The sequence below is a fragment of the Pinus tabuliformis genome, chromosome 1_2 (genome assembly GCF_031772625.1).
Source record: "Pinus tabuliformis cultivar Carrire ecotype Pingquan chromosome 1_2, CPIR1, whole genome shotgun sequence".
In the NCBI taxonomy this organism is placed as follows: domain Eukaryota; kingdom Viridiplantae; phylum Streptophyta; class Pinopsida; order Pinales; family Pinaceae; genus Pinus; species Pinus tabuliformis.
In genome coordinates this window covers 217,609,544-217,626,664 of record NC_142298.1, presented here as the reverse complement: position 1 = coordinate 217,626,664, position 17,121 = coordinate 217,609,544, and the positions used below count along the sequence as shown (strand labels likewise).

At 42.8% G+C, this 17,121-nt stretch overlaps 1 protein-coding gene across 1 annotated transcript; it reads right to left on the bottom strand.

The window, feature by feature from the left end:
• Positions 1 to 10,318: 10,318 nt before the first annotated feature.
• LOC149205206 (SNF2 domain-containing protein CLASSY 1-like) lies at positions 10,319 to 16,025 on the bottom strand. Its single transcript, XM_089397343.1, has 5 exons — positions 15,996 to 16,025; positions 12,282 to 12,455; positions 11,586 to 12,017; positions 10,898 to 11,453; positions 10,319 to 10,770 (listed from the first exon to the last, which is right to left on the bottom strand). Exons 1-5 carry the CDS (start codon positions 16,023 to 16,025, stop codon positions 10,319 to 10,321), a joined length of 1,644 nt encoding a protein of 547 aa, XP_089253469.1.
• Positions 16,026 to 17,121: the final 1,096 nt, after the last annotated feature.

Below are 17,121 nucleotides of genomic sequence, written 5' to 3'. Positions count from 1 at the left end.
GTTCTTCCCAGAAGTCATAATGCCATCTTTATATCTTCATCTGAGGGTTTTAAGTGTGCAACATGATCAACAGAAATCCGCGCTGCCTCCACAGTCCCTATGATGTTCTGATGGTGAAATTATTTTGAAACAAAACCGCGAATCTGTCTATTCTGCATCCACCTTCAGATATTGCAGTTGCATATTGAATTAATAGCTGTTTGGAAGAGCTCCCTATATGAACATTATCTTGCCAATGTAGCGGGATTAAAGGAAAAACCTTGAGAACGAAACACAGCAGTATTATTTGTATATTGATGATAAGATCCAGGACTGTGACATGTTGAGTCAGATATTCCCACAGAACCCATAGGAGACAGAGGTGATATGGGTGGGCTATGGTTGTGTTGTTTTGCTTCCCTGAATATAGCTTGCCTCTCAACATCAGGCAATGAACTCATTTCCCCAATTTCGTAGCGCAGCCAGTGCAAAATATGAATTATACGCTACGAAACCACCTAAACATGTTGCGCTGCGAAACTACAAAAAGGCTTTATGCGCATCAAACTAATGTGAGCGGTTTTGAAATTTTGGCATTGGAATTTTCAGTGATATCAGGTTCTCTAGAATATTGTGTTGATTTGCTGATATTGCAGGGCCATTTATATGTCTCATAGAACAGTTCTGTAATTGTAATTATGGGGTGAAATCAACCAGTGAAAAGCAATTGAGAGTTTTTCACTAAGCTGATGCATAAGAGAGAAAGATATGTCACACAGGAGCAAGATTAGAATTCCTGAAAGTAAAAATCACTGTGAAAGCTATAGTTTGAAAGTGCAGCAATTAAGAATTACACTCTTATGACCATAACTGAGGAAAACATTCATAACAGCATAGATTGAGTTCATGATATTCTGTGAATAAGTCCTGAAACTATTCTTTTTCTCTGCTATTAAACCATAGAACATAGAAGCGTGAATGGGCTATAGAAAGATAATAAAACACATAACGAAAGTTTATAGGAGACTTATTGTGCCATGAGAAAATGTAGGAATCCTGTAACATTCAGTAACACTCCACAAAACTCAGAGAACTCAGTGATTTGGAAATTCCATCAGCCTTTTCATTAATAATCTGGAAAGTTACAGCATAAGGAACTCTGAAAGAGAAATCAACAACAACCCCTGCAAGCTTGTACGAGAGGCAAATATATACAAACGGTAATACAAAATATCTAAGGCGTTGAGTCATCTGAGAAATAAATGTTTCACCAACTTTGTACAGAACAACAGATAAGAAGTTATTGCTGCTCTTTAATACGACATAAATGCTCTGTATGCTTGTCAGAAGATATTTTGGCCTTTGGAGGCCACTGAGTCGGTTGGAACTATCTGCTTTAATACTGGAAAATGTGCTTTTGTGGCTGCTCTGCTGTAACTTCTCGGCCCTGTCACCTGTAGCTGTCATTCTCGCTTTGCTGGCCGAAAGTTCTGCTGAGTTGGCTCAGCCTTCACCTTTTCATGCATGCTGATTTTATTGAAATTTCTTGTGCATGCCACCTTGTATTTTTTGATGAAAAAACTCAGTGAACGACTTCCTGGTCTATAAGATCATCTGTATTGCCTTAGTCCACCATTCTTGTGTGGGCAGTTGATGCCTAAGAATTGCATCCAAAGTCTCATCTGCCTCTGTGTATTTATAAAAATTGGGAGGCACTTCAAACAGATGTTTAAGTTCATTCATTATAAAGAATAAATTCTCTACCCTGTTGTAGAGACTTTGTCCTGTAGCTGGCCCTGTTTCCTCTGAGGTGCTGGGCCTTTCAGTGATCTGACTTGTGGCGAATGTATTGACCCTCTTGGCATACTGTTCATGTGTAAATAGTCTTCCTGCGCTGTTCAGTAAGCCAGGGAGACCTCTGTTTTGTAATGCCACAAATTTGTTCATGAACCTGTTGACCTTTGTCTGCATGTCTTGGGTCCTTCTCTCTAGTGTCTGCACTAGGCTTCTTAGTGTAAGGACCCTCTTTACCAACAAAATAGTCTCAGTTCTGTTGGAAATCCCCATAGTTGCTAACTGAGCACTTGTTCTATTATTAAGCACATTGATCATCCTGTTGGCAACTTCAGGCATGTTGCTTAGAGAGGCCCTTGATCTCTGAATTTCCTTCTATGCTTTTGCAATGAGCTCCAGCTGCTCATGAATTGTCTCAATATACTGCCATTGATCAGTGATGGATTGGTCAATATTGGCCCATAGCACTGTCTTGATCTCAGCCACTACTTTATCTAGTTGGAGCTCCTTCTCCAGCTCCTTTATCCTCTCCTTGAGGGCTTTGATTTCCCTCCCTTTCTCAGCCACAGTCTGCTTGGATTTGTCATATCTTTCATTTACCTTGGCTAAATGCTCCCTGGCCTCATTTAATTCTGTCATTTGAGCTTCCAGGGCCTGAATCTCATTCCTCAGCTTTTGCATGTCCAGGCTTGGGGCCTGCTCTGTTGTTGGTGGTGGTGCTGAGGTAGAAGGTACCGCCTTTTCTGTTTGTTGAGGAGGGGGAACAGTAGCTGGAGTAGCTTCCTCAAGGTTGATTATTTCAGGAGGAGGCTGGGAGGTCTGACCTTCTTCTTTTTGCTTCAAAGCTGCCTGTAATGCTGCCTGGGTAGCCTCTATTTCTCCCATTTTCTCTCTAGTAATTGGCTCTTCTAGAGTGCCCTCTTTCCAGCTCAAAGAATTGGCATACTGCTCAACATGAGGCAGCTTTATATGTGCATAATTACCCAATTTGTATCTTATCCTCCTGAGGGAAATAAAGTGATTAGGGTCATAAGGTGCCCATTTGAAACTGGTTTGCAATTTGAGGCCCTCTAGGATCATATCTGCCTCCTTCCATCCCTCCTCTCTTTTGTTGTATAGAAAAGGGACTAGCTGGCGCCTTACCTTCAGCTGCACCTTCTTGTTCTTACTTTGGAAATGGAAGCAGTCAGCATTTCCAAACTGCCTGAAGTATTCTAAGGCAAAAAGTCTCATAGGGACATATCTTGGCAGCCTATAAGGGTTCAACTCACAGCCATATATTCTGATTACTGTGTGGTGTTGGTAAAAATACCAATCACCAATGCTATAGACCTTGGAGAGATGGAGAACTCTTTGCATGTCATCAGTCAACCTTGGAGGAGGTACACCATACAGTAATGTCATGGCTGGGTGAATGAACAGGTCTATGAATTCACAGTATGTGTATGGTGAATTAGAAGTATGATGAAAAACTGAAATCCAAAACACAACTGACCTTGGATTTCCCGGGGCATTCAGTTTCTTGAGGGGAATGGAGAAACTGTCTGGTTGATAAAATAATAACAGATGGTAGATGTATGAGATGTATCTGAACACCCTTTCCCTTTGTAGATTCATTAGCTGTTCATGAATCTTTTCTGCAATATATGTGGCATAGTCATAGTGTACAGCAGGAGGCTTTCCAGGAGAAAATATGGACAGCATTGCTATTATGGTGTCATCAACGTCCTCAATTCCCCTGTACCCCAGGACGTAGCTGATCAGATCCACCAGCATTCTGCCCAAGTCATTTAGGTAGTGATATCCAATAGGAGGAGTTCTCATAGTTTCAGAGCTTGGCTGTATGAATAATTGATTAATTTTGATGATCTGGGAACTTGAAAAATTACTCCCCTTTTTTACTAAGTCCAACATGGAGAGAGGGGTCATTGGTCTTGCAGTGTGGAAATGCAGCATCTCATTTATGGTTTCTGGGGTGATATGGAACAAGACTGAGCCTGTAGGACTGAGAATAGCTCTCTGGCATGGATCATAGCACTCCTGGCATTTATGGATCAAGTCTGGAAGGGCATTGACTTGGGGGAGGTTGTAAATGGGCAAATTTGAGTCCCAAATTCCCAAAATATCAGCTCCACTAAGGTGTTGGGCTTTCAATTCACTTATCATATGAATATTAAACTTAGAACCCATCGGGAACCAGTCTATCATCTGATAATCTACATCTCCCAGGGCTTTCCATTATAACTCCCTTTGAGGGGCATTCAGAGGCTGAATATTCAAGTCTATTGGTGTTTCCATGGCTAACAAGGCTTCTGACTTGTATGTAAACTGGTTTGAGTGAGCAGAGCAACACAGAGGGGTTTCTTTGCAATAGAGATGTGAGTTGTAAGGAACAGAGGATGAATTGTGAAAGCAGCAATTGAAATACTGCTCAGAGGACCGCTGAAACCAATATCAGGACTGACAAGAGTGTTTCTGCGGTGAATTTATGCAGTTGAGGTTTTTAGTTCACGACTGCGCGAACTACCTGTGAATTCGGGTGAATTTTGCTAAATGCAGGCTCTGCAGAAGGTTTTTTGGCTCGCCAGTTGGAAATGGATACAAGTCACTGGATGTTTGCCGGTGAATTCAGTGCTTTATAGTCTCTTAAACCAGTTTTCTTGTACAAACATGGATAAAACCAGGTGCGGGGAATAATTTCGAGAAATACCTTGTGAATTACCGGTAACCAGTTGGAAATGCAGGTATGACGGATGCACCCACGGTTTCTGAGTTGAGTTCTGCAGGTTGGCGCCGGTTTGAACGTAAAATTTCATGCAGAGGATACAACAATGATTTTTTCCAAAAGTGCAAAAAACGCGAAAAATTGGCCAAAATATGGATTTTTGTGACTTTAGCGCCTTGGGGTCAAGATCGGATGACGTCAACATGACGTCATCGGGTGATGTGGCAAGCTGTGAGTGGTCCACGGGGATGGTGAGATGGCAGGCGGATCAGAGCGGTGGCGGACAAGAGTGTTGACGCGGCGGCAAGGTAGCAGTGACGTGGGCCTGACGTGGTGATGACGCAGGCATAGCAGAACCGGCGGTAAACCAGAAGCGGTAATGGTTTTTCTCGGACCGCTTAAGATACGGTCGCTGTTTTGTCAGAGGGCGACCCGAGAAATTGTGAGGGCGACGCGTGGCAGAGGCCTGACGTCACCCTCTGACAGTTTCTCGGGTGCTATCTTTCGGACGTCGGGCCCAACCCGATATGCATACAGGCCGTCCGATCAAAGGCCCTCGATCCGACGGTTGACGGATCGCTGAATTGTGCGGATGATACGACAGCGGGTGGGGTAATAAAATATTATTTCTTTTGAAAAGCGCACCCGGCGGGACTTTGGGTTACGGCGGAGTTATATGGTTTTCATTGTATTTTTTCAAATGAAAATTTATATTGTGCGCATACTTTGGATAAGTCGGAAAAACTGGGTTTTTTGGGTGTTTTTTGCAAATGAAGCGGGTCATGGGTAAAAAGGGGTTTTTTCACAAAGATTCTTAGAAAATGGAAGGTTTAATGAGTTAAATGATTTCAGAAGGGGGAAGAGGGGCAGGGGTTAGGGCTGTTAAGTTGACCAGATGTCAATTTAATCCCTGATAGCGAACATATGGCTATAATGCCAAGGGGAGGGATATTTATACAATGCTTGGGGTTTATACACCATAGTGTTATAGTAGTAGGGAAAGGGTAACATAGGGGAATTAGATAATAGAAGTTAGGGGTTAATATGGATGAAAAGGGTGGATGAGGAGTGATATCACTAAGTTTATTTGAAAATCACTTAGTTTAGGGAGTAGATCAAAATGAAAAGAAGTTTAGACAAGAAATGTGGCTTTTAAAGGAATAAGAACCATCATAAAACCACATATTCTTCCATGAATTTCAACTGATGAAGGGATGTTAGTAATGAATGGAAAAGGGAAAAATGGGAGGTTAGACATGCTTCTTTGCTTTGCTACAACCTGATGGAGAAGAGATCTTCTCAATCCATTGATTTTCCTTTGTGGACAGTGCATCACACATTTAATTGTAAGGAATGACATTTCTGCAACCCCAACTGCCTACCCATCTACTTACCTAGCATTTTTTGTTCCTTCTTGGAGGGTGCACTTAGACTTGCAGACCCTTATTTGCATTTTCTTTTCTTTGGCTTTTTCCTTTTTATTTTCTATCTAATACTACCCTTATTGCTTCCAAGGTCCCAGATTAAGCAGTTGGGAGCCTTACTTCTCTACCTAAGCTACTGGTCTGCCAAGATTAAACAGTTTGGACAGACTTCTTTCTCTATTCTACAACTAAAAATTTAAAACATGGCATGATCCAGATTAGGCTGTTGGACCATCCATCAAAATTGAGTCCACATCAAGCTATATACACACCTTGTCTTCTCTTGGAAATATGGGATCTTTGTATCATCAAAGCAGAGCATATTTGGAACTTTCTTTGCCAATCATGAAATATGAAACCTATTGGTATAGGTAGCTAACAGTAGTACCTTTGCATATCAACTAGAAAAGCAGAGAAATGGCAGAATGTCAATCCACAATGAATGCTAGATGGATTTTGGGTACAGAACAAATAGCTTTATTGGAAACCATTTACCGTGAGCGAACCTGTGAGATGAGCCAGCACCGTGAGCGGGATGTAGTGTACACTGGAGAGGGGTTGGAGAGGAGCTTCGACGACAAATGGAGAAAATGGAGTTTTGGACGTGAGTGTTGGTTTGAAAATGCGCCAGCACAGCGGGTGCCAGCTCAGAGGTGGTGGGTCACCCCTTCCAAAAAAAGTTGCCATCGAGCTCCCGGAGAAACAATGGATGGCATGGGCATGTATGTATGGTGAGGCCGCTATAGGGTGCATTAAAGGCATGATAGTAGGCTAGTTAGCTCTTGCAGAGACCTGCCCCAAAGCCACTGAAGGAGGTTGACTACGAGTAACGATGCAGCAACCTGGCAATTTCTCGCCAGTTCCTTTCACACTTATCTGCTTAACACCAAGACCAGGAACAAAGCTCTTGCCCAAAACCACAATGGACCAGAACTCACCCAAACACGAGAAGCATGGAACTAAAAACACCCCCGAGGATCACTGCCGCCGTCTAGCCTTTTGCCTGAGATTTTAATTTATAAATTGATAAAAAAACATTCTTTTTATCAACTTATTTTTCTAATTCAAATTTAATTATTAACAGTGATACTTACCTGTGTAGTTACCAGGCTTTAGCAGACCTAAGGGAAATGAACATTTCAAATTCTTACAGGTATGCCCTTCTTTTTTAATTTTCTCAATAGCTCATGGACTAAGTCCATTAACATATATATCATCCAAATCATCAGACACCCATGTCTGAAAAACAAACGGAAACACGGGCTCTATTGGTTCATGTTTTCATATACAATCGTTTCAGGGCAACCATTCTCATCGACACATCATAATCCATGAGAGCACACAACAGTAAAAAATGTACATTTGGAAGGCTATCATGTCACATCATGTATACAAAATTGAGTTTTTCACTGATAAAAAATACAGTGTGAGAGAGACATTATCTTGTCTGAAAACAGGTTTATCTACATACATATATGCATGTTCTCTGAAAAAAATGTAGTAAGTATATGGACATCATTAACGTCAGTCAATCCAATGTGCAAAAAACTTGTTTTCTAATACCCCCATTGATATCAACACATCCACAATGCGTGATGCACAAAACATTGTAAAATGTACATTGGAAGCTTGTCATGTCATGCACAAAATTTATATGCAAGTATGTGGGAAGTCATTGAAAGTGTAAAATATCATCAACGTCACAAGACTGTCTTTTTTGCTTGTTTTTTTTTCTCGGTAAAAGACTAAATCTATTAAGTAAAATATAGCACAGACAGGAAAAGCAAAAAACCCGCAGATCGGAAATGATGGATTCATCAACCTCGGTCCCGGAGGAGAGATACAAACACAGAGCTATAGGAGAAGCAGAAGACCGACAGACCGGAAATGATGGACTCATCAACCTCGGTCTCGGAGGAAAGAAACAATCTCAGAGCTACATCAGAAGATTCGAGAGCAAAGACTGACTATCAGGCTATTACCCCAGTGGGTCAGTAACTACACCACAATGTTTTTTCCCTTTATTTTTGTTAACTTTTGTCCAGCCATCATGGGGAGAATGGGCTAGGACAACTTGAAGACTGGAGTTCTCTATCTCCGGGGACTCCTTCTCTGATTCAGAGGATGAAGTCTCATGTGGACGTTTCTGGGAGCTAGCTGTGACATGGGTGTGCCCCATATTGTCCGGGGGAGGATCCATCGGCTGAGGCGTTTGATCTGGTTCTGACTCGCATTTCTCCTTTTCCATACTTGGGGAGCTGGAGCTTCTAGCTGGCGGCGGTGGACAGGGTGTCCAACGCTTGGGTTTGGAATGAGCGAAGAGGCCCTTTTTCGTTCTTGCTGACAGCGATGGGCAGGAGTTATGCAGGTGCCCTGTTAGGTGACAATGGCGGCATCGGAAGGCAGTGTTTTCGTACTCTAGATACTGGGTCCAGAAAAAGTCCTTGATCTTGAGATTGATGCATTCTGGCAATCCCTTGCTTAAATCAAGCTCCACACAAACTCTGCCATATGTATAGAGCCCTTGCCGCTCTCTCTGGTAATCCCCCGTTAGAAAGCAACCCAAGGCATTGCCTATTTGCCTATATACTTCTGTGCGCCACAGGTGAACTGGGAGATTTGGGAGTCTGATCCATACAGGGGCTTTAGTGATGACTGCTGAAGCTGGGTCAAAGTCTGGAAACCATGGAGTTAGGAAGAGGCCAGCTGAACCCATGAACCAAGGGCCTTCGTCTAGGGCGTTGTAGCAGTGCTCGAGGTCATCGAACAACACTATAAAATATCCCTTTGCACAGAAATAAACCTTGCAGCGGTCAGTCCAGTTGTCCTTGATCCAGTCATAAAGCTCCTGTGAGCGCGGCCAGAGCCCATTGAATCTGCAGATGATGGCCCTTTCAGCGAATTTTTGGGTGTCGTCTGCAAGATCAGGGTAGGAAATCTCAACTGAGGGAACTTCCTCCAATTTGTCAACCAAAAAAGGCTTGGGTTTGGGAGGTTCCGGGGGTGCTGGCATCTCAGGGTGAACTGCAGCTTTGTAGGAGTTTGGAGGAGCAGAAGAGGATTGCCCTGCAGCTCCTCCTCTCAAACGAAAGGAGAACACTAGAGAGCTGTTTCTCTTTATGCTGTAAGAAGAGAGAGGAAGAGAATCTTCGAGCTGTTTACCTTGAAAGATAAGTCTCTGAAGGGCTGAGGGGATCCCAAGCCTATGCTCCAGATTAGCTTTGAGATTCTGTACCAGATCTGTAGGATTTACCCATTGCATGACGGTTTTGCCAGAGATCTGTGCTATTTGAATCTGAAAGGGGGCAGAGGAATCTTCAGAAGATTTCTGGAGCAGCTTGGGGCCAGAGTCTTGTGAGTCTTCCGCCTCTTGACGCATGGGGGTCCGCAGGTGAGAAGAAATCTTCTGCCTGAGATATTTATTGCCCCAACGCGGATCTGCCTTGAAGGGATCTGTGGATCCTCTGTAAAAACGTTGTGTCAGGGTGAAAGAGGACCAGATCTGCTCAGTCGAGAGCAGAGAAATCCTTGGACATCGTCTCTGTGCTCGGATATGGACTAGATCGCAGGGATCTGAGCCAAAACTGCAATAATTCTTTTGCATGTCAGATACTGTGCGCCCTCTTCTCAGTCGCTGCCTATTCCTTCCGATCTGTTGCCTGGGAGCTGTATAATCCTGGTTCTTGTTCCAAACGGTTAGATCCAGCCAAGATCTACAATGTTTGGCTCTCAGATCTGGTAGATCCGACCCAGATCTGCCAAGATTGGGCCTTACGATTTTAAGATGGGTCGGATCTGCAGCCCGCAGCCCCCCAATCTTGCATGCAGAAATCGTGAGGCGATGCGCAGTAATGGAGTATCCAACCCCTGACATTTTTCCGCCTCCGTGGTGGGTTCTGAGCTTGGAAGCATTTTTTGCGTGCGGCTCATACCTTTTAACGATCTTTTCTTCCGGATCTATCTTCATTTTCTTTGGCCCATCACGCTTATGGTATTTTGGGCGAGGGCTTTCTGCAACGCCGGAAGCTTCAAACGTTGTCCGTCCTCTGGGACTCGAGGCCATGCCCGTGCGTGCAGCGTTTAAGTCATGATTATGCGCGCTCTTCTGGCTGATCCAGTGGATAGTAATGGCTGTGGCCAAACCAGCAACGCCTTCTCCAACAGCCGAAGAGCCTGTGGATTCGATACCAGAACTTGGGAAAACCCTCGCGCAAGCCATCGCTCTCTTCCCAACGGCGGAGAATCAAACATAGGTCAACTAAATTGAATGGATCTGTCTTTTTTGCTTGTTAATATCATTGTGTTTAAAGATTATTTGAAACATACTCATGTGATCCTTTACCACTAGCTGGTTAAGCATATCATCTTCAATTTGGAGAGCTTGCTGTTGCACATGCTAGCCAATATGGTCTCCACCTGAATTTTCTCCAACATAGATCAAACTCGACAGCAATTCTTTCCAATATGCTTTTCTGCATTTTTCCTCTTCCAAAGTTCCGTGTGCCACAAGATGATACACATGAACAACCTTCTTTTGACCTATGCAGAATGCACGGCCGATTGCTTGCTTTGTGCAAGATGGATTCCACACAAGATCCAGAAGGATCACCCGTGAAGCTTCTGTTAGATTGATTCCCATGCCACAAGCTTTGATTGATGCAAGTAGGACGCATGCCTTTCCTGGTTGCTGACTGAATTTATCAATTATACCCTGATGCTCATGCAGATGGTGTTTCCCCTTGAGTAGTAGTATTTCTTGGCCTTTGCACCAATGGAAGTGGAACTCAAGAATTTCCTCCAAGAGTTGCAAAGGTGAAATATACTGGCAGAAAACCAATGCCTTTTCCCCTTTCTCACAACAGAGCCTAATGATATCAACCACAAATTTCAATTTGATCCCTTGAGTGTGATATTTTCTACATGTGCCCACTTCAAGGTCAATATGGTTAACCCCCCAGTACTTTTCAATTAATACCAGATCTTTGAGAAGACATGGAGATCATCATATCTAGCTCCACATTTGAACAGGTGGAATTTTTCATATGAACTATTTCATGTATTCTTCTGAAAAGTGTCTCTTGCAGGGGTGTTGGCCTTAACATCACGGTGTAGGTTCTTAAACCGGGAAGTTCATTTAAAATATCTCCTTTATAAATGTCAATAAAGTCTTCAGTCATGGATTTTAATAGTTGACGACATGCGCTTCTTTCTCTGCTTCTTCCAGTATTTATCCTTTCTAAAATTTGCTCCACAAAATAGCATCTGGCTATCTTCTCCTTCACCACTTCCTCAGAGACTTCACTCTGGTGATTCTTCAGTTGCAAAATACGATCAACAAAGGTTGGTCTTGCCAAACAGAGTGTGTTGAAGTATTCTTCAAAATTGTTCTGAAACAAAGTTCCAGATAGCAGAATTCGCAGCCTTGTATTCACTCTCATTAACAAATTCCAAATCTTTGAGTTATGACTCCGAGGAATGTGGCCTTCATCAAGAATTAAAAGGCCTAGACTCCTTCTAAGGTACCTTCCTATCTACCTGGTCTCTTTAGACATTTTGTCATTGTCTTCATTGGAGAAAGTGTAAAACAAAGAGTAGCTCATTATCAACACACTTTCCTTCTTATGCCACTCATGTAGCATTTTTATGCTGTAAATATTATAGACCTGGCTGATGGGTGCTTTACATGACATAGACATTACAGATCCTCTAAAAGGGGACTCCCTCATTGTGAAGTCTCTTAATGGGCTCAGAATATAAACGGGAATGTTAACATTCCACTTGTTAAACTCCCTTTTCCATGTATGGAGCATGCTTTTGGGGGCAATGATTAATGGTTTGCAGACTGGAAACAAACTTAGATAACTTTGTAGGAAACTTATAATCATGAGTGATTTTCTTGTCCCAGGAGCATGAGCAATAACAAAACCTCCAACATGATCACTGCATGATGATGCCTCCATTTCATCTGGGATTAATGAACCAGCAATGTTTCTCCACAGGAATTCAAATCCCTGTTTTTGGTGAGCATTCATTTTCTTCTCCAACTCCGGAATTATTTTCCATACAGAATTGGGCTTCTCAGACAAATCATGAGACTAGAAGGATGGTAATCCCTTTAAGGAATCCAAAATGTGAATTTCCATGTCTCTAGAACAATTATCCTCATGCAAGTGATAGCTTGATATGCTTCTGCTTCTTCCTTAATTCCATACCCCCTGTACGTTGCAAGGTACAAATGTGGTCTATTTTGGATTAGAGAAGATACAATAACATCATTTTCCTATTTTGACCAAAGTTCATCCATAAACTACTATTTTTCATGTCCAATGGAAAAGTATCCATATCATGTGTTTACTTACAAATGGCTCAAAGATGTTATTTATCTCTGCTTTTACAAAATTGCATAACTGGCAAATAAGTCCAACTTCTTCATCTAAGACAAACTCGTGCCCATCAATGCAAAAATGATTGTCTTCATCATCTTCTATATCTACTTCCGTCGAGTTGCCAGTTATTGCTGTTTTTCTTGGGTCCTATGCCAATCAACAAATGGAAGACTATCAGCACAAATAAAATCATCAAACAAAAAGGATGAGATTGAGCAATCACAATTTTTGGATTGCTTTAGCGCATAGCAATCAAGTACTTCTTTAATGTATCTTCCGTAATATTTTACCTGGTTGAGAAGACTCACTAATTTGATTATGCAAATAGATTGAAATCTAGAGCTACATAAACACAAGGCAAGCCCCTCAGAGAATTAAAACAGTTGCTCCCACTCTCTCTTTCTATGTATATAATTTGATGCATTGGAAACTGCCAAGTTCGCATAAGCACATTTACCAAAGATAATAACCATTATTTGAAAATAAGGTGTGATATGATATGAACATCATAATAGAAATACAAGAAAAAAACCCACATAACAAATAGTAAATATGTATTGTATAACTGTACATAAGCTATACTCTCATTTGTATTATCACTCCATGTAGGAGGACAGGATTATGGCAATCACTTTATCTTTGACTATGTATTAATTAATCTTTTGATTGTAAATTTTTGCATTTATTATATTGTTTTACATTAACATAATATATTGTTTATATTGGTGGATAGATTTGAAGTGTTCTTGAAATCTTGGGCCACTGCAAGTCAAGACTCCAATTTTTTTTAGGTTTTGTTGAGTTTCCTAGCTTTGCTAACTTTATGACTGTAATGTTCCTTCCTAGAATAATTTCCCTGAATTTAATTTCAGGATTTTGGCAAATTTTTCTATTATGGGACCCACAAAATTTTTGGACTAAGACTTAGGAGATGAAGGCCAAAATCATTTTGTTAGTGGGAGGTGGGGGCCACACCCACATGGAGTATGCACTTCCTTGGAGGGAAAGTCGAGTTGCTAAGGTAGGAGGTCGAAATGCTTGAAGGAGGGGCCCACATGAGGAAGGCACCTCAAAATCTATAAATAGAAGGGGCCTAACAAATACTGGGGTCTTTTGTCAATCTAACATTTGTCTTGTTGCTCGAGTTGCTTAGTCAGGTCACAGTGTTGTTCAGTGCAAAGCTTTCCAAGGGGAGAGTTCACCCTTCTTTCGGTGGAAGGTAATATTGTGCCATATTGGAGGGAGATTTTTGGAGCTCAAGGTGCATTGTACAACCATTTCACTCAGCGAATTTCGTGCTCCAGGAGGACGCAGTAGGGGATCACGTGCCACTTATTTCAGCTATCTTCCAGGTGGCATTTTCTAGGGGGGAATTTTTGCATAGTTACTCTAGGGCAAGACCAAGCTTGGTGAAGCATTTTTAGGTTAGAGATTGCCACATTGAGGCATGCCGAATTCTTCTCACCCAGGGCCAGTGCAGGAGCCCAATTCTAGGCACACATGGGAGGTTGAGGAAAGGAGTTGGGGAGATGGATTGTATTGGGGATTTGATGAAGTCATCCAGGGAGTAGAATTTAGCATTTTTGGAGTGATTAGAGGGCTGCTTTAGGGGATTTCCAGACAGACCATATTTTCTAGCCAGTTTGAGGAGGACGTGGTATTTGGGGCCAATTTTCAGTGGTCAAAACTAGACCAAACCCTTTCTAGGTTTTGGAGAGTTTACTGATAGGAGTCTGGGGCTAATTTTGCATAATTTTCTGAGCACTAGAGGTGGGTCTTTCGAGAGTTCTTTTCCAACACACAGTGCATCTTCTCTTGAGCATCGCAAAATTTTTTTGGGGCAACTCAATTTCTCATCTGGATGTTGTATTCTCCAACCTGGGGCTTGTCTAGATTGCCATTAAGGCAAGCCTAGGTGCGCTCCTTCCATACTCATTGTACTGTTGCTCCAAATTTATAATAAAATGGCTGAGCTGGATGGTGTTTTTCGGTGATCACATGGATGTTTACTTATATTTCTGAATTTTGTGTATGTATGTCAACTACTACTTTGTTTATTACTGTTTTTCCTAATTAAGAATATTACAATGGTATCAGAGCTCCGTTCTTAGCTTATCCATGTGGATCTTTCCTATGAACGAAAAGGATAGGTAGGACATTACTTATCGAAGGTAGAGATAATAGAGTAGAGAAAGAGAGCTAGAGATCACACCCGATACTGAGACACCCAAGAAAGTAATAGTGGTGGCAAATATGGGGGAGCCAAGGAGAAAGGAGGAAGCAACATTTCATAGCCTCTTAAAGGCCCTAAATGATTTAGCCAAAGGGCAGAAGGAGATGTTGGAGGAACTCAAGCAACAGAATAGGGACAAGAGCATCCATCATGAGTTCCTGTTTAGGGATACTTCAGGGGCCTCACAACAGTATGACCACCCTTCACCAGCCACTCACCCAATAGCTTTCAGTGGGCCAACCAGGACTACGCTTCCTAGATTTTTACCTTCGTTATCGAGTGAGCAAGGTGGGCCAGATGATCAGATGCCCATGGGAGATTATTTCCAAGAATGGCAATCCATGAGGGGAAGATTTCAAAGCATCTTTGTCCTTCAGAGATTACTGCCACCTCAAGCAAAACGAGAAAGGTAGGAGCAGTGGGGGGTCTAGCACGCAGAGTTCAAAGTTGCAGCGTACCATTGGGAGGATGTATTTTCCCACATATGATGGATCTACCAAGTGCACAACTCGAGCTTGGGTGGAGATGTTGGATACCAATTTCCAACTTAACTGGATGGCAGAGGTGGAAGCCATCAAAATGGCTACCTTGCACTTGGAGGGAGAGGCACACAACTAGTGGTTTCATGGCTTGACAATGCTAGGGCATGCCAGTGTGACCTCTTACAAGGACTTTACACAGAGAGTGGTGGAGCATTTTGATAGGAGGGACCCAAAGGCTCATTTCAGAGAGCTCACCCAGCTCAAGCAGACTGGCCATCCAGAGCAATATATATCAGAGTTTTTGAGAGTCTCGATCATGGTGCTAGATTTGTCCAATGCCATGAGGGTGTACACATTTGTAGAGGTGTACAGACCCACTACTTTGTAGGAGGTTGCGACTTGTGCCAAGGATTTGGAAGGGGCAATCCCCAAGACTTGAGCACCCATACCATCACAGGCATCCTACCCAAAGAAGGGACATGACACGAGGGCAACACCATAGCTAGCAGTCCAACGGCATGGACAGATAGATAGACCAGGAGAGACCTATGGAGGAGGATGTTATGCTTCACTTGTCAGGAGCCTTGCGCACTAGGCAATAGATGTACAATGGGAGAGGCCCATTACATTGAGCTCTTCTATGATAGTGGCCAGGAGGATGATGTGGAGTTGGAGATAGGCAGGGTGACAACAAGATGCATGTAGAGAGGGGGACCACCACTAGTAGCACCACCTCGGGAGGAATCTTTCACACAATTTGGAGGAGTCCTAGCTTCTTTGCGTGGGGTTCCCAAATTTTTTACCCTAAGGATCAAAGGAACAATGCAGGGGCATCGTGACACTTTTCTAGTAGACATTGGGGCCACCCACAATTTCATTTGACACACAGATGGTTTAGAGGAGGGGTATCACTACAAAGGAGTTTGAGGGGTTTTTAGTCCTAGTGTCAGGGGATAGTACCATGCAGCATACCTGATAAGTCCCCTCTTTGATAGTGACCATGGGGAACTACTTGATGACAAATCATTTCTTTGTGGTGGATGTACTAGACACCAATGTGGTGATGGGTTTCCAGTGGCTCTACTCCCTTGGATGAGTCACTATGGATTGGAGGAAGTTGGAGATGAAGTTCACAGGGTTAGATGGCAAGTTGGTTGTTCTTTGGGGCATGCATTCATATCCTCCATAGACAGTTTAAGTGCACAGGATGGAGGCTAACTTGAGGCATGTGGACATAGCAATGGCAGTGGAGTTGAGGATTTCTGAGTCTGGGGGACAGCCCAAGCCACCACACCTCAACATACAGGCCATCTTGGATAGGTATCCGGTAGTGTTTGGGGACACAACACCAAGGAAAGCCCCTGACGGAGGATTTGAGCACACGATTGAGCTAGAGTTGGGGGTACAAGTGGTTATTACCACTCCATATAGACATCCCAAGGCCTACACGAATGAGATTGAGCAAGCCATTCAGGAGTTACTAGCACTTGGGCATGTGAGGCCTAGCTCTAGCCCGTTCGCTTCATTAGTTGTTCTGGTGAAGAAGAAGGATGGGATGTTTCGCATGTGCATAGATTACCGAACACTCAACAAGAAGACCCTGAAGAACCGCTACCCCATTCCACGCATTGATGAGCTGATGGATGAGCTTATAGGAGCCAAATACTTCTCTGAGATAGACTTGCATTCGTGGTACCACAAAATCAGAGTGAGGGATCAAGACATCCTCAAGACAACCTTCGGATGCCACTGTGGAAACTTTGAGTTCTTGGTTATGCCCTTCAGGCTGACCAACACACTTGCCACCTTCTAGTCCTGCATGAACCATGCGTTACGTGGGCAGTTGCGGAAATTTGTATTGGCATTCTTCGATGCCATTATAATTTACAGTGTGACTTGGGAGTGTTATAGACATTTTTGTGCCTTACATCTCTAAGCATGAAATGTCCATAAAACAAGGGATCCAAAGTCCCTAAAAGTGTTGTTCCTGCCCCTAAAGGAACAAGGTCAACCAATTACAGCTCCTCCGAGAAGTTCTCCACCAGAAACTGCTCAGAATCAGTCAAATCAGGATCATTTCAGCTGCTCCACTAGCTAC

Excerpts from the sequence above, each read along its gene's own strand:
- LOC149205206 (XM_089397343.1), bottom strand. The coding sequence starts at position 16,025 with ATGGTCACTATCAAAGAGGGGACTTATCAG. Across the intron at positions 12,456-15,995 it reads TCAAAGAGGGGACTTATCAG|GACCCAAGAAAAACAGCAAT; the intron begins GTATGCTGCATG and ends TGATTGGCATAG. Across the intron at positions 12,018-12,281 it reads ATAACATCTTTGAGCCATTT|TCTCATGATTTGTCTGAGAA; the intron begins GTAAGTAAACAC and ends CCATCCTTCTAG.